This window comes from Aspergillus lucknowensis (genome assembly GCF_044049455.1).
Source record: "Aspergillus lucknowensis strain CBS 449.75 chromosome Unknown BJX67scaffold_20, whole genome shotgun sequence".
NCBI classification, from domain to species: domain Eukaryota; kingdom Fungi; phylum Ascomycota; class Eurotiomycetes; order Eurotiales; family Aspergillaceae; genus Aspergillus; species Aspergillus lucknowensis.
Window position 1 is genome coordinate 1 of NW_027263564.1, and position 20,998 is coordinate 20,998.

Below are 20,998 nucleotides of genomic sequence, written 5' to 3' on the forward strand. Positions count from 1 at the left end.
ACTTTGTCAATTGCATAGGGCCATCCTATTTAGTAGTTAGTAAGCAGTTATTGAGTACTTGGAAGGAATAAATACTGGTAAATTGAAATCCTGCTGTAGGCTTGGTTCAACAAGTTCATCAAAATCAAACAAATCACCTTGAGTGCCCATGGTAAAATAATAATCAGTTAGAAACCGGTTGCAAAGCACTTGTTGTCTTAAAGACTTTCAAGAAGGTAAAGGGAAATTAGGTTTCCGAAATTTAGTTTCACAGAAAAGAAGTTCGCGTGTCACATTATTGCTGATTAATGGCCTTGGCGGTCATGTGAAGGGGATGAGTGTCACGCGGCCACGTTTTCAAGGTGGCGTGACCTGTGTACACTCGTTGCAAGAGCCGCGCGGGTCTGGAATCTGCTGACTACGCAGCTTTCAGCCTGAGGCTCCCAATCTCTTTTTTTTGTCGCCGCCCCGACCTCCTCCTTCTTTCATCATTGACCATCCCCTTCCTTCTCCTCACCTCTTCACCTTGTCTTCCCTCCCTCTCCTCACTGCCCATCCCTGCAGGAATTTAATAACGCCTTCTGTGTTATTCGCCTCCGACTCACCGCTCTCAAGGTATTTGCCCTCGTCTCTGGCGGAATTCTTTGCGCCACACCCAAACATCAGCCGTGCTCTTTCCACCTCTTCTTTGCACGCGCCCCTTCCGTGTAGCCTGGGTTTAATCCTTTTCGACTGTCCTTAGCTTCTCTGTCGCTCCTCCACTGGAACATTTTCATCATGTCTACCGAATACGATCACGAGAATGGTCGTTACGATGGTACGTACAGTGCTGTTATCCTGGCAGCTGGACCTTCAGGAAAACCGGGAGCAAACGCGACTAAGTTGTCCTTTTGTTTCGCGTTAACAGATGAACCTCGTTTTGCCCGCGATCGAAGTGCCTCTCCTCGTGATGAGCCTCGAGCCGATCGCACCCGGAGCCGTTCTCCAAACGGTCGCATCGACGACCGGTATGTGTCATTGTCCAGCTTTTTTCCCCCTGATACTGCCATATTCGGCTACGGAGGTCTCAATGCGCTAATTCGCGTTCTTTCAGTGGCCCCTCTGATTCTCGCAAGCCTATTGATGATGATGAAGGTGCCATCAACACCGGCTCCAACCTCTTCGTTACTGGTATCAACCCCCGCCTTACCGAGTCCGACATCTCGCGTTTGTTTGAGAAATATGGCGATGTTGAGAACTGCTCCATCATGGTTGATCCTCATACCAAGGAATCTCGTGGTTTCGGCTTTGTCAAGATGGTGACTGCTGAACAAGCCGATGCCGCCAAGGAGGGCTTGCAAGGTGAGGTTATCGAAGGCCGCACTCTGAGTATCGAAAAGGCTCGTCGTAGCCGTCCCAGAACCCCGACCCCCGGCAAATACTTCGGTCCTCCCAAGCGCGGTAAGCTTCTCTCATAGAATATGCGCTCGTATCCTTCATCTCACATTTGACATTTGCAGAATTTGGCGGACGCCGAGGTGGTCGTGGCGACCGATACGATGACCGCCGCGGCGGATATGGTGGTGGCAACTGGCGTCGTGGTGGTGATGACTATCGCTATGGCCGTTACGACTCCTACAGTGATCGCCGTGAGTACGGTGGAGGGCGTGAATACCGCGACTACAATCGCCGCGAATTCCGTGACGACTACGCAGGCGGGGCTGGCGGTGGCAGCGGTGGATACCGTGGTGGAGGCGACCGCTACGCCTCTGGCGGCCGTGAGGAACGGTACGGTCGTGATGAACGCCGCGATGATCGTCGGGGTGACGAACGCCGTGGATACTATGACCGTGATGCTAACCCTCCCAGTTATGGCCACGGTGCTCCCTCTCGCGATCCCTATCCCGGCCGTTCTTATGATCCTCGCGAAGATCGGTACGCGGGAAGGTAGGTCGACATCCACTGACAGATCCAATGAGTATCTCCCCGGATAGGCAGGTTTAAACAAAGCTCGACTTCTTTCCTATGCCTCATCTTTATCTCACCGATTTACCCTTTCTTCCTATGCTTTACTCTGTTACCCTTTGGTTCTTGCTTCCGTTCCTCGGCCTGGTTTCTTTCCCGCTTCTACTGCAGCGCGATTCGGGTGTTCATCTCGCCGTATCAACTCCAGGGCGCCATTCATGTTGTTTTACTACGGGAGAAAAGTCATTTTCGAATTCACAAATTCTGTCGGGCGAAACCGGCATGTCGACTCGGCGTCTCGACTGTACCCGTTCTTCCAGTCAAAAAAGAAAAGATCATCAGGGTCGACCCTTTCGGACGCAGGCCGATGTTTTCTTTGTTTATTCGCTCGATACTCCGAAAATCTATGGCAGCAGGGAAAGTGCGGGATTTTCTATTAACGTTGTAATTCCTCGGATTGTCAGATGGGTCAGCACTGCTACATTTTCAACTCTACCGGAAATTGGTCGTTATCTCGCTAGTCAGCTCTTCGCCTTTATTGCGTCTTATACAACATTTTTCACGTAACGACTCGATTGTATTCGGCCAGGAACACATTTAAAATTGTCTCCGGGCCATTCACACATGCCACTACTCTTCAGCACCCTCAGCCAAACAAGCAGACGACATGGAGCCCGGTCATACCTCGCCAGTCCGCCATACCGTTGTTTGTGTGCCTGTAGTACCAGCCAGTGCAAGGACGCTCTTCTTCAACCACTTCTAAATCTCGATTTCACACAGGCTCAACGTAATCCGGAGCTATCCGATGCAACCGGGAATGCGATATCTTCCACATCGCATTGCATTGCCATCGGCCCAGCCCCTTCCTTCCGGCCCAGCATTAACAGCATGATCTGTTCTATAACGGTAGGTTATAATGGGTGACTGCTAATTCATTGTCGTATCACTAGGGCAAGTCCTTCCGTTGAAGTAAAAATCCATGCTGATTCGGTACTCTTCTCGGCTCTAAATAGTTATGAGATATCGCAGATGTCGGGCATGCTGGTTTTCTGGCATCCCTCCCCTCCACATTTATTCTCTGCAGCCTGTGCACCAGCTCTTGGCCGTACTCTCAACGACTCAGGGGTGTCAGATCCCCTAGCAGGGAGCTGAAATGGCACTGACTGTTTTTTGTCTTAGGCGTCGTACATTCCTCTTGGCCCCGCTATCTGGCCATGAATACTTGGACCTAACACAGGATACAGGATATTTCTCAGGCCCATAGAAATACATTATAACACTCGTTATCTAATCCTATTTTCTTCGTCCGTTCTCTTGTAGGATTCGAACCTGTCGGCAGGAAAAGCATCCGGGCAACCAGTGGAACATTGATTGACTTTCTCGCAATGCGCCTGAGTTTTGTATTGCCAACGCTCCCGCTTCCGCGCCTCAGATCCAATTTCCCAGCTCTTCAAGGAGCACAGATATGGCCACTTCAACAGGGCGAAACGAGCTAATGCCCGCCCAACGAGTTGTAGGGTGTTTGGAGCGGTTTGGGGTACATTGCAGGCATGGAGAGGATTCAGTTGGTGTGAACCGAATCCACTCCACTCGCACTTCTCCCAGCCCTGGGAGCAGAAATATTCACCGTTCGCAAGTCAGGGCCGCTTGCCTCCTTCTCGGCACAGAATGGAGATAGGGGCCATAAGCAGGCCAGATTATGCTAGCCGGTTTACTCCGGAGCCTTTCTCGACTGCCCGCCCTCAACCTCATTGCTCTTCTGTATGAGGAACTCGCCCAGTACACGTAGGGGGTTAGACGGTCTGTAGATTTATCAGAAAAGGACTGTTAGCTGTCTGCTTCATCATCCGCGGGGCTACTCCAGGCCAGGTATCTTGATAGATAGCAGTCTGGCAGAATTTGTGGGTAGCATACTGCTCCTTCGTCACATTCTTCATTCCCTCCAGCAGATATGGGACGATCTTCTCATTCATATAAACTCGGGCCGGAGCACCGCCGGGGCGCACAGGATTCGATGCGCCGATATTTGAGTCAGCAGCGCGAGTGTCCGACGCCCCCGCGCCTCCCCCCGGCGCGGTGCTCGTGGCAGTTTCGTTGGTCATGGCAACGGTGTGTTCCACGCCTTGCTCTGCCGGTGCTAAGATTGCAGCTGTCGCTTGATATGCGGGCTGCTGACTGGGAATAGCAGCGTCTTGGTTGGATAGAGAAGGGGTCTGTTAAGACTAGTGAGTTTGTGGGTCGATTTGAGTTGCACTCGGGGGGGAATTCAAGAGAATAATCAGAGGGAGAATGGTTTTTGCGAGCGAAGAAGGCAAAGACGTAGGTGGAATCTTGGGCAGAATCTAATATGGTGAGGGCGGAGAGGATGGCGGAGAATGCCGTTGGGTGGGCCAAGTATGGAGAGGCAAAGGGAATGGGAAGGTAACTCACCAGGGCGTTGTCTGCCATCATTGCCGACAGTAATAGCTAGTATAATATTGAGAAGCGAAAGAAGATGTTGTAATAAAGATTCCAGTGGGCGAACATTGTCTGTGCAGATGTTTGTTCGCCATGCCAATCGAAGGAAGCCTTGAGAGTTCCCCTCAGTCGGATATTGATCACGTGACCGCGTGTCTCGACACGTGCCCACGCATCACGTATCGTGAACTCGAGGATCAGCTTCAGGTGCAGTGAATATCCAGTCGAGCAGCTGGGTTTTGGAGATATCTAGCCCGTCTTTTGTTTATTATGTCTGTTCGCTCTTTACTATGATTTTCACTCTTTATCCACTGTAAATGTCGGAGCTCATGTCTCCACTGGTCATTCGAATATATATCGTCACGCGCGGCTTGCACATACTCTTGAATTCGAGCGCGATAATAGTCTATTATTTCCCTACACCATGTCCCTCTTGGACTTCTGGGATACGAACCGACCTTCCGTAAAACGTCGAAGACTCACCCCCGAAGTTTCAACCCCAGAATCGAAGCCCACACGGGGAAGCGTGGAAGAAGCCGAAGACTCCATCACAGAGGACAGCCCCGGTATCAGGGCTGACGAGAAGACAGCCTTTGCCTTTGCCAATGACGGACCCTTAAAGGATGACGAGGATGCCATCCCGAACAGCCAAACTGAGCTTGAGTTCTCCCTCCCCGCCGTCGAAGCCTCCGATAAGACGATAGAGAAATATGAGTCTTCACAGGGAGTGGAGGAAGAGGACTTGTCCCTGCAACAGCGAATGCGGGATGGGAAATGGCGGAAGGGGAAAAGTTCGATATATGTGGATGCCTTCAATCTTGCGCTGGATACGGTGTTAGCTGAGGAGGCACATCTTTTCAACGAGACTGAGAAGGAAGTGTTTCGGCATTGGCGGGAATTGTCTTATGAATCGCAGTACTTGTCTGTCTTTCATTCATTTGACGATGCGTTGTCTTCCGTTCGTTGAAATTTGTTCAACATGGCTGACCAGCCGCTAGATATGTCCGCCTGTTTCTACGCAAGACCTCTGCGTGGCATCGGGTTGGTAAATTGGGCTATTACTCTGATATTGCTGATGTCCCACAAGTAGTGGCCGACTTACAGACAACCAGGGCCCTATCCAATCCCGTGTCAGTGAGTGACGATGAGGACGTACTAGCATCAACCAACCTCGGCTTTGGTGGTGTGTTCCGCTTCGCGGATACTATTGATCAGATCACTACTGTGGAAGAAGCGGCTTCGCTGCTCCTGCTTGAAGAGCTGAAAGTTCTCGCAAAAGAAGCCAAAGTGCAGGGCAAAGGCAAGCAAGATCTCATCACGGCCTTACGCAGGTCAAGTCAGAAACAGACTGGAATTGGATGGAACGGCACAGCCAGTACTTCGGGAATCAACCGCGAGGTGCACTTTCTAAACAAAATCCTGGACTACACGGGTGATTGTGTCAGGCTTGCGTCAGGCCCTCATGCGCTGTTCGAAAGAGTCCATTTGGTTTTCTACAGGTCCACAGAGTGGACGGAGAAATCTCTCACCACTATTATTTTGGCAAAGATATCTCGCAGAAACTTTCCCGAGTACGTGGTGAGTCGCTCTAGCTCGATTTTCCCATCAAGAGAGATTCTACTGGAATTTGAATCAGCCCTGCGGACTCAATTTAGAATCGATAACGTGCTAGAGTTTGGCGGGACGCCGACGAGCGAACGACTAAATGAGATAAAAGAGCTCGCATACCAGGTCTATCCGCGCTGGAAGAGCCTTCTTGAACAAGAGCAGAAAAAGGAAGATACCATTTACGAGTCTGGGGAGGGTGCATATCTACGACGCTTCTCGCCCGCTTGGGTATACACCCGAATTCTGCACAAAGGGCTTCACCCCCTCGGACGCCTTAAAGAGTACCAAGAGGAGCATAGGATTTTATCCGACCTCCTTGCCCAGCGACTATTCCACCCCGCACGGCGCGGTGCATGGTATCAACGGAAAGCCCTTTTAGAAGAGCACTATCTGTGGCGTTTGCTGCCGCGCAATGGACGCAACGAAGAAGCCCAGAAAAGGTACTGGAAACGGATTGCACTTCGCACTTGCGAGGAGGGCCTCGAAGACCCATTCTGCCACTTGATCTACCACTACGACCTCCAGAAACGAATCCGCAAGCTCGAGAGAGCACTCAAAGTTGTCAAGAGAGAACAGCACTACTTCGGGCATGTCGCGCTTACAAACCCCGATGTGCGCATCGTCGAGGGCATACGCCTTGAACGGGAGGAGTCACCCCCCAACAACGGACACGTTAATATCGAAGGTACGACCCCCAAACGCAGTGGGCCTACTATCTGGCTTGATGAATTGGGAGATGGATCCGAATGCCGGGTCGAAAGCATGTGTCTGAGCTGGTACCGCGCCCAGGGCTGGAAGGGATATCACTCCGAGGGTGGAATCGTTCGAACTCTGGTTAGCTACTGCCGCTCTTGCTCTTTTGCCAACCTATCAGACCCCCATACTAATTGCGTTAAGTTTGGATACCTCTTCTACGACATAATCTTCACCTACGTCCCCAACGTGTTCCAAACTGTCTTCCAAACCTGCCCTCTAGACTTACACACAGACGCCTTCTACCCCTCCCGTGCCTCAGAGATAAACCGCCGCCTTGTACAGATCACAAACGGCGAATCGGAGTCCGTCATTCGGGCCATCCACGCCCAACACTGCCACCGTCAACCCTGTGCCATCGGAATAGACTGGACCTTCGAGCTCGAGGACCTCGTTGAAATCGTGACTTGTTTCTCCGGGGAAGCGTTGGCGACTATATGTAAAATTATGGCGCAGGAGTATCAGACGAGGGGTGGCGGGATGCCGGATTTACTCCTCTGGAGCGTGGAGAAGAAGGAAATTTGTTTCGTGGAGGTGAAGAGCGAGAATGATCGATTGAGTGATACACAGAGGCTTTGGATTCATGTACTACTTGGAGCAGGGGTGCGGGTCGAGCTTTGCAATGCTGTTGCGAGGGAGGTGAGGGCTCAATGATCCCTACATGACTTTGCCGCTTGTATTTCGGAGAATGGATATAACCTGTAGAAGAAGACGAGGACATAAATAGTTTAGAAGGAGTAACTTTTTTTTTCTCATTGACTCTATCGGTACGGATATAGTTACGCCCTAGCGGCCCTAAACCAAGCACCGGAGATTGGTGCCACCCTTCTCTCCCTTCGAACTATCTATTATCCATTCCAGAACAATCGATGTAAGGGTAAACGGGTAGAGGGGCGGTGCGAGCTTAGGGGCCCGATTCATCCAATACCGACACAACCAACGGCCCTCTCAGAAATAGCGTGATGATCATCGTTTAAGCAACAAGAGTGCTGGCGGTAGCGCTCTCGTACTTCCAGGTGGGAGGGAGAACACCAACGGTCTTGTAGTAGCGGGAGAGACGGTGGATGCGGGACTCAATGAGAATGAGGCGGAACTTGCTGTCCTTGTCCTTGCGGTTGCGCTCGAGGTGCTTGCGCACGGCGACGGCCTAGAACCATATCATTAGAGCCTGATCAGGGTAGGCGCCATTACGTCCGGGGCACGACGGGGTGGTTACCTTCTTGATAAGGTGGTACAGGTCCTCAGGAATCTCGGGGGCAAGGCCTGTCGGGCACAAATCACTCTGTCAGTCTGTTGTTTGACCAAGCAGAGGCATAACCGCAACTGCATTTCTGCGAGTTGGGTGGCATGACTACGATTGCGGTTGGGTTGCAGAGCGGATGTAGGTTGATGCATTGCGCACAGAGGGAGGGACTGAGTGGGGATTCGCGCTGCGAAAAGAGAGGCAAGAATTCACGAGCACGGATGGTTGACCTATTGTCGGCCTTCATCCTTTGAAATCTTTGATCGATTCGCCCGCCTCGGCTCAGTCACAACTGCTCTCGCGCAATACTTCTAACCCGTATTCACTCTGTAAACCCAACCACGACTACGCGCGGGATTGAATAGGGTGACGTCGTACCGTTGGACTTCAAGATACGGAGGATCTTGTTACCTGTCGCTCAATTAGTCCTCGCAAATGAACTCTATTCCAATAAGTGAAAAGCATACCAGTAACAGTCCTGACTTGAGCAATGCCGTGGCTGTCACGGAGGACAACACCGATCTGAGAGGGAGAAGCACCCTTCCTGGCGAGCTTGCAGATCTGGTCGACGACCTGTTCGGGAGTGGTCTTGACCCAGGGAGCGGGAGTGCGAGAGTAAGGGATAGCCGAGGACGAAATGCCCTTTCCCTTGGAGTGAAGACGACCCATTTTTGAATGTTGGGGGGTGGTGCTTTGTCGGACGGGTTGCGGTGTTGTCGATGTGCAAGTCGGTCGAAAAGTCGGATCGTGAAATTGTCGTGGTGGTGTTGAAAATGGATTTGCGGGTTTGAAGTCACGTGAGACGATTGTGGATCACGTGGGCTGGTCTCGCTTAGAGCTAGAAGTTCTCTCCCCCTCAGATTTGCGGGTTTGCGACTGATGGATTGATGACTCGACGGCCGGCTTTTGACGGAGGAATGGCATTTTTCGCGATCACTGCGTGTTCTGTCTTCGCAACGGGCATGATACTACTCGTGTAGGCTTTGATAAACATGTCACTGACGAAAGGTAAGCCGCCTCAACTCTCCCACCTCTTTGGACGCTATGATGAAACATTACCTTTTGCATTTTTTTTCTGGTACCTCTTATGGCAGGGTTAGATCATCGTGGTCGAGCCCAATGGCCTAAACGGGCTTCTGATATTGTCTAATTTCTCATTTATTGCATCCCTGGTCTTCTCGAAGCTCTGGCTGACCCCGGCTACAGCTGAGATTTAGTAAACCTTTTCTGTTCGATTTTATTCACAGTTAGCCTCACGTTCAATCAATTCAAGTGTTATACACGCCGCATTTTCACCGGAAGCCGCCTTCGGAGCTTTTATTATGGCCATCAACATACTACCCGTGGAGAGTAGGGCATGGCTATGACCAGGTTGCTTCTTGTTCGCATACTCGAGCGAGCTACTGGTATTGCCTTGCACACTTTCCTGGTCACCGGGTAGGGGCAGCGACGAGCTGGCGCTTCGTAGATCTACTTAAAAGGGTTCTGGGATAGCGGGTATCGAGGATTTTGTCGGCAACAGACACCAGATTCTTTAATGCATGCAAGGAAGGCGCGATCATTGACTGGCTCGCACGGTACCAAACACCAAGCAACGTATTGTGGCGGGTCTTCCCAGTGATCGCGCCCAAGACGTAAGGAGTCGCCCTGCGACGGATAAGTACTAGTATAACCGTCAACATCCTGGTAAGCGTAAATCTGCTGCAAGCGTTTGTCGATATCACACCGCCGTTCAAGTAAAACCCCTCAAAGCATGCGTGTGCTATGGACATCAAAAAAATGCACGGACTCACCACTTCCTGCAATTCTGTCTTGAGAATGAATGCCATTCCTCCTGGCCGTCAAGGAGCAGGTGTCTGGAATGTGCAGGGCGCGGCCGGAGGAACCTCGCAACTTATGCACCATGCCGTCGATACCTGAGCTTGCTGCGCCATATGCTTATGTTACGGCGTAGAAATCTCTAGATACCTCGCGCATTCTGGGGCGGAAACTCGAAAATCACAGTTCCTCAAACCAATCGCTGTGGCCTGAGACGTTATATCCCCCCCCCTTGGCTCTAACTCTCCAGGATCCCGGATGGCGAGTTGTCAAGCCAAGGCGTAACCATTGGTGTATCACGGGCTGGAAGAGCAAAGCTGAGGTTTCTAAGCACATTGCATCCGTCCTTTGCGGTGACTTGTCGGCGATGTTAACAAGGAGGCACCGGGCGGGAAAGAAGGCGGGTTCTTCTCAATGAGATATCAAGTGAACAGGTTTACTTCACTGTTTGCGTCCCAATTCGCTGAGGGATTGAGTGCAGCACCGGGAGGCTGAGAGACGACTGGTCAACGTGGTGAGCCATCTTCCTCTTCAGCAGCTCCGTGTTGGCTCGCGGGACAAATGCGCTCGTATTGGATTGTCAAATCAGACCCTTCAGAGGGACGCTGATGAGGGAAAAAAAAGAGCTGAACAGATATTCCATGAGTCCATGACCCATTCATGTCTCGGGAGGCAACTTGCTCGACACGATGCAGGAAACGATCAATCAACGTTTGCAAGGAGACGTTGAAGTTTTGGTCAAACCGCCGAGTTCCACAGGCTGTGAGGACTCTTCCCGATGCAGGGCCTATGATCGTGATGGGTTGGCTCATTTACAGGTTCAATGGGTCTCGCAGTCACCATCGACCTTGAGCGTCCGTCACCGATTGGCGGGCTGGAGATGTAGCTCTGCCGACCGCGCGCTTATGGCCCATCCATACAGACGTCGGAGTGTGAGTGTCCTTCAGAAACGAAAATTGCGGAGGATCGGCTTGAGAGGCGCTGATTTTTGTGTCCCTTGACACGGTTGTCGGGCTGGGTGCTGGCCTGCCACGGCCCCCCGCTCATTGAGAGCGTCGATCAGCTGTCACGCCTACCAATCGCTTTCCATTCTCTGGCCAAGGGTCGAGATCCTTTATCTCTCCATTCTCAACGGTCCCTTTTTCCAGGGTGTTGCAAGGAAGGCCCCGTTCTCCGTTGGGTTCGGGGCCAGGGAGCAGAATTAGGAATGCTCGTCGAACAACCCGTCTCCTGGTACGCCTCTTGCTCTGAGTCGAAGAAATTACGAAGAAGTCATGGACGATGATGGGCTCCCTGACAGGGGAGGAAGTTATCAAAGCGCCACCTTGCGAAAATTTTCAGCAATTTTTCGGGGCCTTTGTTTCCCGTCTTCATCGTTGTCCGACTTGTGCCAATCTAGACTCCGTAATTACAGTCTGGGTAGCTGGCCGGACGATGACGGCTTGATGGTTGTTCTTTCGCTGTCTCAGTCTTCTTGCGAGTGATTAATAATGTCGAACGCGCTCGACGAGTCATAAACGACGTGTGAATAGTTTTGTTGCTGACTGCGGATAATCCTCGTCCGGCGAGCAGGGGACGGGCTCCTGGAAGACTGCTGAGAGCCCAAAGAGATGGGAAAATCGGCGAGTATGAAGAATCCGTAGCCGCTCTTGCAGCCTTGGAGGGTGTCGAACGTTACGCTTACCCAACTGCAAAATCCTGAATCAAAATACCTGAATAACGGGGCAAGAGTCAGGTTGGAGGGGAGATTGCGCCTCAATCATGGTGATGGCTGTCGTTCCAGCCAAACGTCTGTCAGGCCGTCCTTGAAGGTCATTCTGTACCGGTGAGACCGTCATTCAATTCCACCTGACAATAAGCCGCACCTTTTCCGCTGAGCTTATCTTCGATTAATGTCTCTGGCCCTCTCCTTGATGACGAGATCGATCTCAGCAGAGATTTTGTCTGTGTTTTCCTCATTCTAGCCACTCAAGCGAATAGTTGGCAGGCTTTGCTCCAGCCTGAAAAAATCGCGTCGTATGTGATCGTATGGTCGACTTGTCATCAGGAACTTTAGTTTGCGCTTTCAGAGGTTGTTAAGGAATAGGTTTGCTATTGCTTGAATCAGCGTTTTCCGATCATCCTCCTGGCACTCGTCCAATGCATCGAACAAGCAGATCACTTTACCAGTGTTCTCATTGCCGGTGGCATAAACAAATATATTCCACAGCCCATTGAAAGATTTGACCAACTGATCACCACCAGTGCCAGATTTGTCCGAGAGCGAATTGTGTACAAGATATGGTTGGACTCTTAATAATTGACGGATAATGGAAGCTAGGGCATCTATAGCTCGCTTTTGATCTGGAGGAATTGTCTTTGAAAAAGAAGTGACATACTATTCTTACCCCACTTAGCAGGTATCATCAGCCAAGTATCTGGTGAGGACGGACTTCCCATAGCCCAGATCTGCTGAAACCCAGAACGGTTCAGAATTCCTGCTTTGGTTCCACTTGGAGAAAGATGATATACGGGCCGTACCAAGAGCCCGGCCGTGATGCCGGCACATGCTATGGTGGCGGGAGGACTGGTGCTTGCTACAGGATTGATGACATCTTTGATCAAATGAATATTCTGACAGACCTTTGTCAGTTTCTTCCGATTCTCGCTCTGGCCGATGCCCCGTCGTCAAGAACGGTCCATTTTTGTTATCAAGGCGCTGAGTTATCACATCGAGGAAGGTGCGGAGATCGTTCACCCGTCACATACAGCCTCGTCGACATAAACTGATATGATAAATTATAGTTCTCACTCAAAGATATCATGTCGGTACTCAATCGTGCAACTCAACCCCAGATTTTTCCCAAACGAAGTCTGCATGTACGCTTCCGATTTGCGAGCCTGATCACTGTACTCGGCCGCAGGGGCTGTTTTAGATATGGACATGACACTTCTCTTCATATCACAAATAGCCTATGCCTTTGATAAGGGGTGTGCCATTGAGGATAATCGTTGCGCTCAATTTGTGATTGTGAAGATGGAGCAACAAGCTCTGAGTCGACTGTTTGAATAATTTACTCCAGCTTTGCCTGTCACTGTATTGTTGAGCTTGAAATATGTTCCCTTCAAGCCACTGGCAGTACGCCAAGTATGTACGCGGAGGACTAACTCAAAGTAGACTCTCAACCTCGGCACCTGCATTCAAGCAAGTTTGGGGGGCGGGCTCATTTCGCCGGATCATGGAGAATCGAAGGGGACAATCAATACTAAATTGCGCAAAAGCTCATGCTAAAAAACTTAGGCTGAATCAAGCGTGGTCCTTTGGAACCGGGGCCGGGGAACCCTAAATCCTACTCGGCTGTTCAACGGGGGTCGGTTCTCCGGGATGGGCACCATGCGCAGAGGATGCCCGATTCGGAGAGAGCCCACTCTGAGCCATGGGAGTCGTCGAGTGTGAGGCTCTTGCACCACTGTTCCTGAACCGAGATGAGCAGCGGGGAATCGTCTCCGCTCACCAACAAGGTCGGCGGCTGTGCGCGAAGAATATGGAGTATGAAGCTTGCATTGAGTGGGTTGTTGGCGAAGATCGAAGTTCGAAAGCCGAAGTGAATCCTGAACTGAAGGTATCTTTGAGAAGCGATCATCGCAAGCAGTGGAGTGGCTCTGGAGGAGAACCCACCAAACATGGGAATTTCACAGAGTGGACCATGGAGGACTTGACCCGCCGTTAGGTTGAGCGGGTGGAACCGAGCTGTGTTGGGAGAAATGCCAGCAAAATTGTGATGAAAAGAATGCAAGCAAGGAAACAAAGTTGCGAACAGTCAGCAGCTCCCATCCGTCCGAACCTGGGCGCACCGTCACACAGAGCCGACATGACAGAAGATGCCAAACGCCAGTGGCCTTGCGTGAGCTTGGAGCCAAGCTGCCACCAGGACAAGGCACCAGGGGCAAGGTTGCAGCATCTGCAACCTGACAAGAGAGCAAGAGCGGCAAGGAGCCTGTCAAACTTTCTGTGTGCAGTCCCTCCAACAGCAACGGAGCAAGGGACGGAATCTGCAACGTTCAATGCCGTCATCTCGGCGCTGGATCAGGACTTAATACTGATTTCGGTTTAGCCATGAGCATCGAGGAGCCGCGAATCCTTGTCAGCTGCGGGAAACAGAGGCTGGGCTGGGCCGTCCCACGCACTTTCTCAAGCCCATGGAAATGAATGAGAACGATGGTCTCCAGACGAACGGGACGAATGGAGTAGTCATAAAGGACACTGATATGGAGCATGGGGCATCTGCCGTGGCAATTTCCGGTATTTTGCTCTCGGTGGTCGCAGTCGCGGCCGCTTCCTGAAAGCTTCGGCTGGTGGATTGAGAAAACGGGGCGGGGATCGGTCGCAGACTGACCGATGTGTTGAGTGCAAGCATGCGAGCCATGGACTTCCAAGTTCCCAAACGACGTCGACCGCTTGGGGATTTCGGGACTTGGGGATTATTTGGTGCTTTGATGTATCGATGTGTATGCCCAAATCATAATTACGGGCTGGGAGGTAGTACTGGTACTGGTACGGTACCGCGTCAATTCAAGCCAACATCTCGTGCGCCTCCACTCTGGCCTCATATTTATCTCTGATTGACCGACTGATTGGAACCCCATGAGACGCTAGCGTGCAGTTCTCATGCATTTTTCTCCATGCTCTTTGGATGCTCGCTGCATTTGATCTCCACCTATCGCTCACTTCCGTCCTTTGTGCCAAGTCTGTCTCCGCCGTTGTGTCGAGGGTTCTTTTCCGCACTACTGGTCGAGGGCACGACATGGACCAAAATCCAATCATGTCCATCCACAGGCAAATCGTGTCGAATCTCGCCCCTGTGGGTGAAATGGGCCTCCACGTCTGTGATTCGTCCCATGGAAATATCTTTTCAGGACTGGGGGCCCAGCAAGGGGAGAGAGATGGCTTTGTCCCCAGCAACCCAGTCCGGACTATATCTGGCCATGTCTCTCCCCCTCGATCCCCTCCGCCTGCCGTTTCTTCGCTTTTGCCCCTCGATGCGATAAACTGTCAACAACGCTCTTGTTCGCCAAATCGCCGTTGTTGCGCGGCTGCGAGCCTCTGCTACGGGGTCTCCAAGCCTGGGATCCCCATCGACACTCGCAAGTCGCAGCAATCGCCTTCTTGTGATATGACTGATTTGCTTCGTCGCATCGACCGCGCTTCTCACGTTTAGTGAACCTCAACGGTGACTGTCGCAGTATGTCCGAAAACGATTTGCGGGGAGCGTGCCCGCCTCCGTATTACCAGGAGGATCTTTTTGACAATGGTGGCTGTACGTTGCCGTCACCCACTCCAAAATCACCACCAACTGACTGTGATGCGACTCATGTAGTTGTCGGAGGACGCTTCTGCCAAAATACTCCGACAGCAGGCAATGCCTCCTGCTGTCTCCCATGTCCACAAGCATCGTGGCTGTATGGCGAGGGTAAAGCCACACGTCCACGATCGTCTCTACTCTACTGCTGGTTCTGACAATTTCTCCCGCAGAGATCCAAGATAAAATCAAGATTGCAAGCTGGGTTTCAGTGGCCGTACTGCCCCTCTGCGTATTTTTACTAGTATCCTATGCTGTACTACCGGCAAAGAGAACACACCGTCATTACTTAAGCATTTGCTTTACCCTCGGAATCGGCTTGATGCAGGTAAATTCCCTTGGGAGAATGAGTCGATATCACCACTAAGTTTCTTAGATCGCTTTCATCATCCCCCTCGGAACGAAGCCAGACCAGTGTTATAACGAGATAACCCCCAATGATATGTACTCCAGTCTGTCGTGCGCGTTCACCGGTTCCATACTCTTGTTCGGCGGATGGGTAGTCGTGGTATTCAGTATGTTACCTTCCGATGCGCAGTGCTCGACCCATACTGACTAATATCCTAGGTTTTATACGCACCATTGCCTTTCACCTGCAGGTATGCTGGGAGGTAATTCTCGGTCCGAAATTTATGTGGGGTGCTCTCATATGTGGGCTGGGGATTCCCATCATCGGGACATCCATAATGCTTGTCTTGACAGGTGTATCCTTCCGTTTCGGAGACACGTGCCATATCAACATCGAGAAAAGCCTGCAGGACTATTGGATACCGCTCATATCGTTTGCTGGCGCGTCCCTGATTATGCAATTTACGACGATGGGATACTGCGTTCATGTCTACATCAAGTCGCTTTACGATCCAGCCCCGACAACGAACAGCTCTAATCTGCAATCGTATACAGCGAGCGTTGGCACTTTAACGGCGCGCCAAGCGTACCGACGTGTCCGCAAGATCTTCAAGTTACAATGGAGAAGCAACTGCGTCGTTCTCGTCATCCTCGCCAACGTCATAATATTTGCGATTATATTCATTCGAGCCGATAAACAACTGAAAGTGACGCCCGAGAATCTCGAAAACGCGACGCCATGGCTCTTGTGTCTGGGTTTGTACCCTGGCGATCGGACAAAATGCTTTGATTACGCGAAAGATGTTGGGCCTAGCGAAGCCACACTGTTGGCGCTTCTATTCCTTTTGACCCTGGTTGGATTCTGGAACTTTCTTCTTTTTGCCCGCCCGTCGATGTTTGTTGGATGGTTGGACCTTTTCAGGCGTAAGGAAACCGCTCAATTCGAATTCGTTTCCGCCGACGCTCGCAAAATGCGGGAAGACGCCCACAGCTACGAGATGCTTAGCAGCAACGGACTGCCATCCTACAAGAGCCCGGAACCCTTCGCTAAGCCATATGTGCGATCTCCAAGTCCCGCATACACGGCCAGGACGCTGAGTCCTGACCTCAACAACCACTATGGGAGGGATGCACGATATGTGCGCCCGTCAATGAGCTTCTCCGGGCCGCGGCCGCCGAGCGCGTCCCAGAATCAAGGACGAGACTGGGATCCCGAGGCTACGTTTGCACGAGCTTACCCATATAGTTCGCGGTGACATTTTCTTCGTTGGGATAATGCTTTCATTTATAAATCGCATTGTATTTTTCTACGACGCGCACGACTGTATACCCGTATAATTTTCTCATTATCCGTTATCATCCCTGACACTGCGCTGCATATTCCATGGCAGTGGATTAGAAACCAGGATTGTACTATTTCGCTCTTTTTCTCTCCTCTTCTGTGGCGGGCCAATTGGGGTTGCAAAACGGCGCGTGGAGAAACAAGGACTCAGGAGTCAGGAGTCCATCGATGAGGAAAGAGGAGTTCTCAACATGAGCAGCATCAGATATCAATTAATAATGATGAACTTACGAAGAGCGCATATCCGATGGAACTCACCTCCGTTGGAGATTAAGATTTCGCTCTCTCCATCGTCAGCATTCAAGAGCAATCGCAGGTCTCCAGAGTTGGAGGAGAGTTGAAAACCGGAGATTCTTGCTGTCGATCATGCAATTGAGAACCACAGCTGATGTCGATGACAATAATATCTTGTTCGGAGTGGCCTCCACAAGTTTGGAGCTCCAACAGATATGCTCCTCTGTTCTGCTTGACGGGATATCGAGGGCATGAAAGAAGACCCGAGGACCACAATGTCTTTGTTGATCAGCAGGCGAAGCTCCAGCTGGGGGGGCGATTGCAACGATCCTCTCGTATTATTTGAGGCTCCTGAGCGTTCTGGAAGTTCTTCCAAGTTAGTTCCGTTCGCGACCGAGAAGCCAACAAGCTAAACTGCTTTCTCCGGTGACACGTTTTCCAAGCGAAATTTGGGTCGACCACGACTCTGCGCTCAGTGCGACCATTCCTTTGCAACTTCCACTTCATCTGGGTCGTCTTGGTTTCCCGACCTGGCCACCCGTTTTCATGAATCCACCCCACCCCAAGTGAGAAGCTCTGAAACCCCAAGTGAAACTTGGACTCGGGCCGGCGGGACATGGCTTCTGCATGCCAGTTGCACGAGGCCGGGGAGTTGGAGGGAGTTGAGCCGGCTAGAAGAGTCGAGAGGACAGGATTTTCGCATAGACGATCCCGCAAGGGGCGTGCGCGACTTCCATCTCTCTTCAATAATCCGGCCTGATTTTGATGACAAGATCTGGGGTGTTGTTACGTGACATGGCTCCTTTCTTCACCACTTTTTGGCAATACCAGCCCATGACTTTGGTAGTGCCACCGTCCCTGTCAGAATTTAGCGCCTGGAAGGCTCTTGGCTGGGGGAAACGATTTATCTGACTGTCTGACTCCCGCCACATCGAAATTCTCAACGAATTCGCCTTCTTGGTGGACAATTGCAGTTGTGGCAGGAGAAAGTAATCCTGTATTCGTATTACGGGAACATTCGAAACTGACACACACGCGACAGACTGTGACAGCCTCGCAGGGCCAGGGATCCACATCGACAGAGGAGGAAGGAAATCCTTCGACCCGTGACGACGTTCAAAGTCGGTTGTCTGTTCGAACATGTTCATTCCATCTCGCTCGAGGTTCCGATTCCCAGAACTCCTCGGAGATCGAGTGAGGGGAAACTCCCTCGACATTCCCCATGGGGAGAAAGGGGCCAAAGGTAGCCACTCCGCCGGCACTGCAGTGGTTTAATGGTCCAAAATCCACATGTCTTTTTTTTTTTGTGTCGAATTTTCGGGGCTTTTTCACCAGGTGGAGATGAGCGGGCCATCAGATGCCCACCATAGAGGCGTATGATTGGTGCTCATGGTAGGGTCCCTCGGCTTGGACTGTGCAGAACAACTTTGCCGGAGTGTGCCATGCATGTGATGGAGAGTGGACAAAGTTATGAAACGAGGAGTCTGCTTGTGTCTCCGCCGAAGAAACGACTATTGTATTCTGGGATCACGAGCGTCGGCTCCCAAGACGTTGGTCGCCTTACTTTGTCGATTCCCGCATTCAGTCATGACGGATTGAGCGTAAAATCTGTGCTTTCTTTTTGAGTTCAATTTCTGGAGAAGATCTCGCTATGGTACATCATTAATCCAAGGATGGAAGACATGACCCTCTCCCGCGTCCCGGAAAAAATCAGATAGAAAACATCATGGAATTAGAACGGAGAAGTCGAAATATAACATGACCCGGCTACCATGCGTTGACGTCGAAGCTTTCCTGTGGGGCGTTAGATACTGTTCAGGTGCTGGGTGAGAGAAAGAGAGAGGAGAGGTCTCACCTCAGAGAAGTACGTTGTCACAACTGTCCGGTCTGAGAATTTCCTGCCGGCAAGCGACTTCAATGCTGCCGTTGTCGATTCAACTGTATCGAACTTGACAAAGATCTTGCCCACGCCGGGGGACTGTCGACTGCCACCAGTTGGACGGGGGACCTTCAATTCAATAACGCGGCCAAACTTGGAACACTCTTCCCGGACGTCATCGCAGATTTCTACCATCATCAGCTCATTCCTAATCATTCAGGGAGGGCGAGCTTACCTTCGTAATCCTCAGTGTCCATCAGCTCCTCTGGTGTCACCATGTTCAAAAGCTGCAACACACGGCTGACCTCCAAATCCTGAGAAGTGGTCTTGGCGAACATTGACATCGCGTTGACTCCCATGTCCAAACCAACAGCCTGCGTCACGCCGACACTCGCCCGGACAACCTTGAGATGTCGGTCTCCCAGCTCCATACCGTTGAGCCCTTGAACGGCAATAGTGGTAGTCGCAGGGTCAACATACTCGCAAAACGCAATGCCCTATTCGCTCCGTTAGTTAGGCGGTTGGGGAAAAGAAGAATAAACTAACCCTTGACTCCTCCGTCGAATTGTCCTTCACCAGAACAAAAGCTTTCAGCTCGCCAAAAGACTTTAAAAGCATGGTAACAGGCTCTTCCGGTATATACTGCGGAATATTTGAGACGCAGATCTTGTTGGGAGAGTCGGGAACGTCCTTTAGTAGCATTCCCTCCTCTAGTTCTTGGTCGGCAGGGTTGGGCACAATGTAGTCCTTCGGTCGTCGAACTTCTAGTCCCTTGGGCGCACCGTTCTCTGTTCCGTTGCCAGCGTTTTCATGCTCCTCCATTGTGATCCCGTCAAACGCCAGTGCAACTGTAGCGTCATTAGGCGATTTGAACTCCAGCAGCGCGTAAGTACGGTCGTCGGATATCTGGGCGGAAATGCACGGATCAATGCCTTGGATAACATTCAGACCATTGAGCTGAAGGTTGAAGAACGACGTCAGGCTATCTCCAGTCACGCTCTTCGGCAAATTGTACACAAATAGGCGCTTCGCCTGCCGGGAGTTGGACGGTTTGAGGGCTGCAGTGTCTGCAGAACCACCACCAGGCTGGTTCATGAAAGCCTGGAGACGGCTGGGGTCCATCGGCTGTTGTCGAGGAGCTCCAGGAAGAGGGAACATACCTGGGTTGTCAGCTTTCAGGTTATCAAGAGGCGTCAACATATCTTACCAGAGAGCTTCGCCTGCTCCGCGGTGACGTTCTCGTATCCAGGAGGCTTGATATCCCATTGTGTCAAGCGCCGCTTCCGTGTCAACACGGACTGAACATCAGTCAAGTCAGGTGTAGCCTCCCTTTTGCGCGAAGGAGACGGGCTCCTCTTTCGGTCTCTCCCACCGCGATCGCGCTCGCCACCTCGCTCCCCCCTCTCCCGCCTAGGTCGTTCGTCGAATAAATCCCTGTCTCTCTCGCGACGAGATTGCCGGTCATCGTGTTCTCTGCGCCGGCGATCACCGCGCTCCCGATCATAATCCCGATCATCCCTACGACTTGAGTAGCGGTCTTCCCGTTCCCTCGCGCGGTAATCACGACTAGACGAGTATGAGTCGGCTTCGGCTTCGCGTCGAGAACTTCGCGAGGTGTAGTGCGGCGATCTCGAGCGTCTCCTTTCTCCTCTGTCTCCGCGTTCGCGTCTCTCATCGCGCTATGTATTCGATGTGGTGTCAGTAACGAGCCGAATTGGGAAGGTAATTTTCCACTCACATAGTAGTCCCGTGTACGACCAGATTCCGCTACTCAATGTTATCACTCCATCCAAAGTACTCAAGAATATTAATTCAGGATTAGATCCGTAGCATACCTCTGGAAGAATAAGTGTCTCCGTTCATCTTGAACTCAAGCGCTACTTCACTTTCTCGAGCTCTTTCTTTATCCTTTTCCGGGTGACGTCGCGGTAGACTGCGGCAAATCTATGCCGAGAACTGCAGGAAAGACGAGTAAAGGCCAAAACCGGCTCCACAGCAATGGCGAGATGCAGAGTGAGATGGTTGAGCGAGCAACAAGCGATGGGCGAGGCGCG

General features: G+C 51.5%; 6 protein-coding genes across 6 annotated transcripts; 3 read left to right on the top strand and 3 right to left on the bottom strand.

Moving 5' to 3' along the window:
• The first annotated feature begins 654 nt into the window (after positions 1 to 654).
• Positions 655 to 2,025, top strand: BJX67DRAFT_104440 (RNA recognition motif domain-containing protein). The gene is made up of 5 exons (XM_071024231.1): positions 655 to 796; positions 887 to 986; positions 1,073 to 1,419; positions 1,479 to 1,746; positions 1,828 to 2,025. The coding sequence occupies exons 1-5, from the start codon at positions 757 to 759 to the stop codon at positions 1,907 to 1,909; spliced, it is 837 nt and encodes a 278-aa protein (XP_070886103.1). The 5' UTR covers positions 655 to 756; the 3' UTR covers positions 1,910 to 2,025.
• A 1,609-nt stretch (positions 2,026 to 3,634) lies between these two features.
• BJX67DRAFT_381148 (DPY30/SDC1 family protein) lies at positions 3,635 to 4,371 on the bottom strand (the record flags this gene model as incomplete). The annotated part of the gene is made up of 3 exons (XM_071032970.1): positions 3,635 to 3,725; positions 3,838 to 4,136; positions 4,354 to 4,371. 3 exons carry the CDS (start codon positions 4,369 to 4,371, stop codon positions 3,635 to 3,637), a joined length of 408 nt encoding a protein of 135 aa, XP_070886104.1.
• A 206-nt stretch (positions 4,372 to 4,577) lies between these two features.
• Positions 4,578 to 7,507, top strand: BJX67DRAFT_353128 (fanconi-associated nuclease 1). Its single transcript, XM_071029095.1, has 3 exons — positions 4,578 to 5,301; positions 5,379 to 6,822; positions 6,886 to 7,507. Exons 1-3 carry the CDS (start codon positions 4,805 to 4,807, stop codon positions 7,393 to 7,395), a joined length of 2,451 nt encoding a protein of 816 aa, XP_070886105.1. The 5' UTR covers positions 4,578 to 4,804; the 3' UTR covers positions 7,396 to 7,507.
• A 47-nt stretch (positions 7,508 to 7,554) lies between these two features.
• Positions 7,555 to 8,968, bottom strand: BJX67DRAFT_104663 (40S ribosomal protein uS15). Its single transcript, XM_071024232.1, has 4 exons — positions 8,452 to 8,968; positions 8,363 to 8,395; positions 7,958 to 8,004; positions 7,555 to 7,888 (listed from the first exon to the last, which is right to left on the bottom strand). Exons 1-4 carry the CDS (start codon positions 8,651 to 8,653, stop codon positions 7,715 to 7,717), a joined length of 456 nt encoding a protein of 151 aa, XP_070886106.1. The 5' UTR covers positions 8,654 to 8,968; the 3' UTR covers positions 7,555 to 7,714.
• A 5,960-nt stretch (positions 8,969 to 14,928) lies between these two features.
• gprM lies at positions 14,929 to 16,982 on the top strand. The gene is made up of 5 exons (XM_071024234.1): positions 14,929 to 15,099; positions 15,160 to 15,252; positions 15,315 to 15,469; positions 15,518 to 15,656; positions 15,709 to 16,982. Exons 1-5 carry the CDS (start codon positions 15,027 to 15,029, stop codon positions 16,743 to 16,745), a joined length of 1,497 nt encoding a protein of 498 aa, XP_070886107.1. The 5' UTR covers positions 14,929 to 15,026; the 3' UTR covers positions 16,746 to 16,982.
• Positions 16,983 to 18,575: 1,593 nt separating this feature from the next.
• On the bottom strand, positions 18,576 to 20,993 carry BJX67DRAFT_104785 (splicing factor u2af large subunit). The gene is made up of 6 exons (XM_071024233.1): positions 20,780 to 20,993; positions 20,683 to 20,711; positions 20,152 to 20,623; positions 19,491 to 20,104; positions 19,180 to 19,441; positions 18,576 to 19,132 (listed from the first exon to the last, which is right to left on the bottom strand). The coding sequence occupies exons 1-6, from the start codon at positions 20,805 to 20,807 to the stop codon at positions 18,870 to 18,872; spliced, it is 1,668 nt and encodes a 555-aa protein (XP_070886108.1). The 5' UTR covers positions 20,808 to 20,993; the 3' UTR covers positions 18,576 to 18,869.
• Between the last annotated feature and the right edge of the window lie 5 nt (positions 20,994 to 20,998).

Excerpts from the sequence above, each read along its gene's own strand:
- BJX67DRAFT_104440 (XM_071024231.1), top strand. The coding sequence starts at position 757 with ATGTCTACCGAATACGATCACGAGAATGGTCGTTACGATG. Across the intron at positions 797-886 it reads CGAGAATGGTCGTTACGATG|ATGAACCTCGTTTTGCCCGC; the intron begins GTACGTACAGTG and ends TCGCGTTAACAG. Across the intron at positions 987-1,072 it reads AACGGTCGCATCGACGACCG|TGGCCCCTCTGATTCTCGCA; the intron begins GTATGTGTCATT and ends GCGTTCTTTCAG.
- BJX67DRAFT_353128 (XM_071029095.1), top strand. The coding sequence starts at position 4,805 with ATGTCCCTCTTGGACTTCTGGGATACGAACCGACCTTCCGTAAAACGT. Across the intron at positions 5,302-5,378 it reads TCTTATGAATCGCAGTACTT|ATATGTCCGCCTGTTTCTAC; the intron begins GTCTGTCTTTCA and ends ACCAGCCGCTAG. Across the intron at positions 6,823-6,885 it reads GTGGAATCGTTCGAACTCTG|TTTGGATACCTCTTCTACGA; the intron begins GTTAGCTACTGC and ends AATTGCGTTAAG.
- BJX67DRAFT_104663 (XM_071024232.1), bottom strand. The coding sequence starts at position 8,653 with ATGGGTCGTCTTCACTCCAAGGGAAAGGGCATTTCGTCCTCGGCTATC. Across the intron at positions 8,005-8,362 it reads CCGTATCTTGAAGTCCAACG|GCCTTGCCCCCGAGATTCCT; the intron begins GTACGACGTCAC and ends TGTGCCCGACAG. Across the intron at positions 7,889-7,957 it reads TGTACCACCTTATCAAGAAG|GCCGTCGCCGTGCGCAAGCA; the intron begins GTAACCACCCCG and ends ATATGGTTCTAG.
- gprM (XM_071024234.1), top strand. The coding sequence starts at position 15,027 with ATGTCCGAAAACGATTTGCGGGGAGCGTGCCCGCCTCCGTATTACCAG. Across the intron at positions 15,100-15,159 it reads TCTTTTTGACAATGGTGGCT|TTGTCGGAGGACGCTTCTGC; the intron begins GTACGTTGCCGT and ends CGACTCATGTAG. Across the intron at positions 15,470-15,517 it reads TCGGAATCGGCTTGATGCAG|ATCGCTTTCATCATCCCCCT; the intron begins GTAAATTCCCTT and ends TAAGTTTCTTAG.
- BJX67DRAFT_104785 (XM_071024233.1), bottom strand. The coding sequence starts at position 20,807 with ATGAACGGAGACACTTATTCTTCCAGAG. Across the intron at positions 20,712-20,779 it reads AGACACTTATTCTTCCAGAG|CGGAATCTGGTCGTACACGG; the intron begins GTATGCTACGGA and ends AACATTGAGTAG. Across the intron at positions 20,624-20,682 it reads GTCGTACACGGGACTACTAT|CGCGATGAGAGACGCGAACG; the intron begins GTGAGTGGAAAA and ends TCGAATACATAG.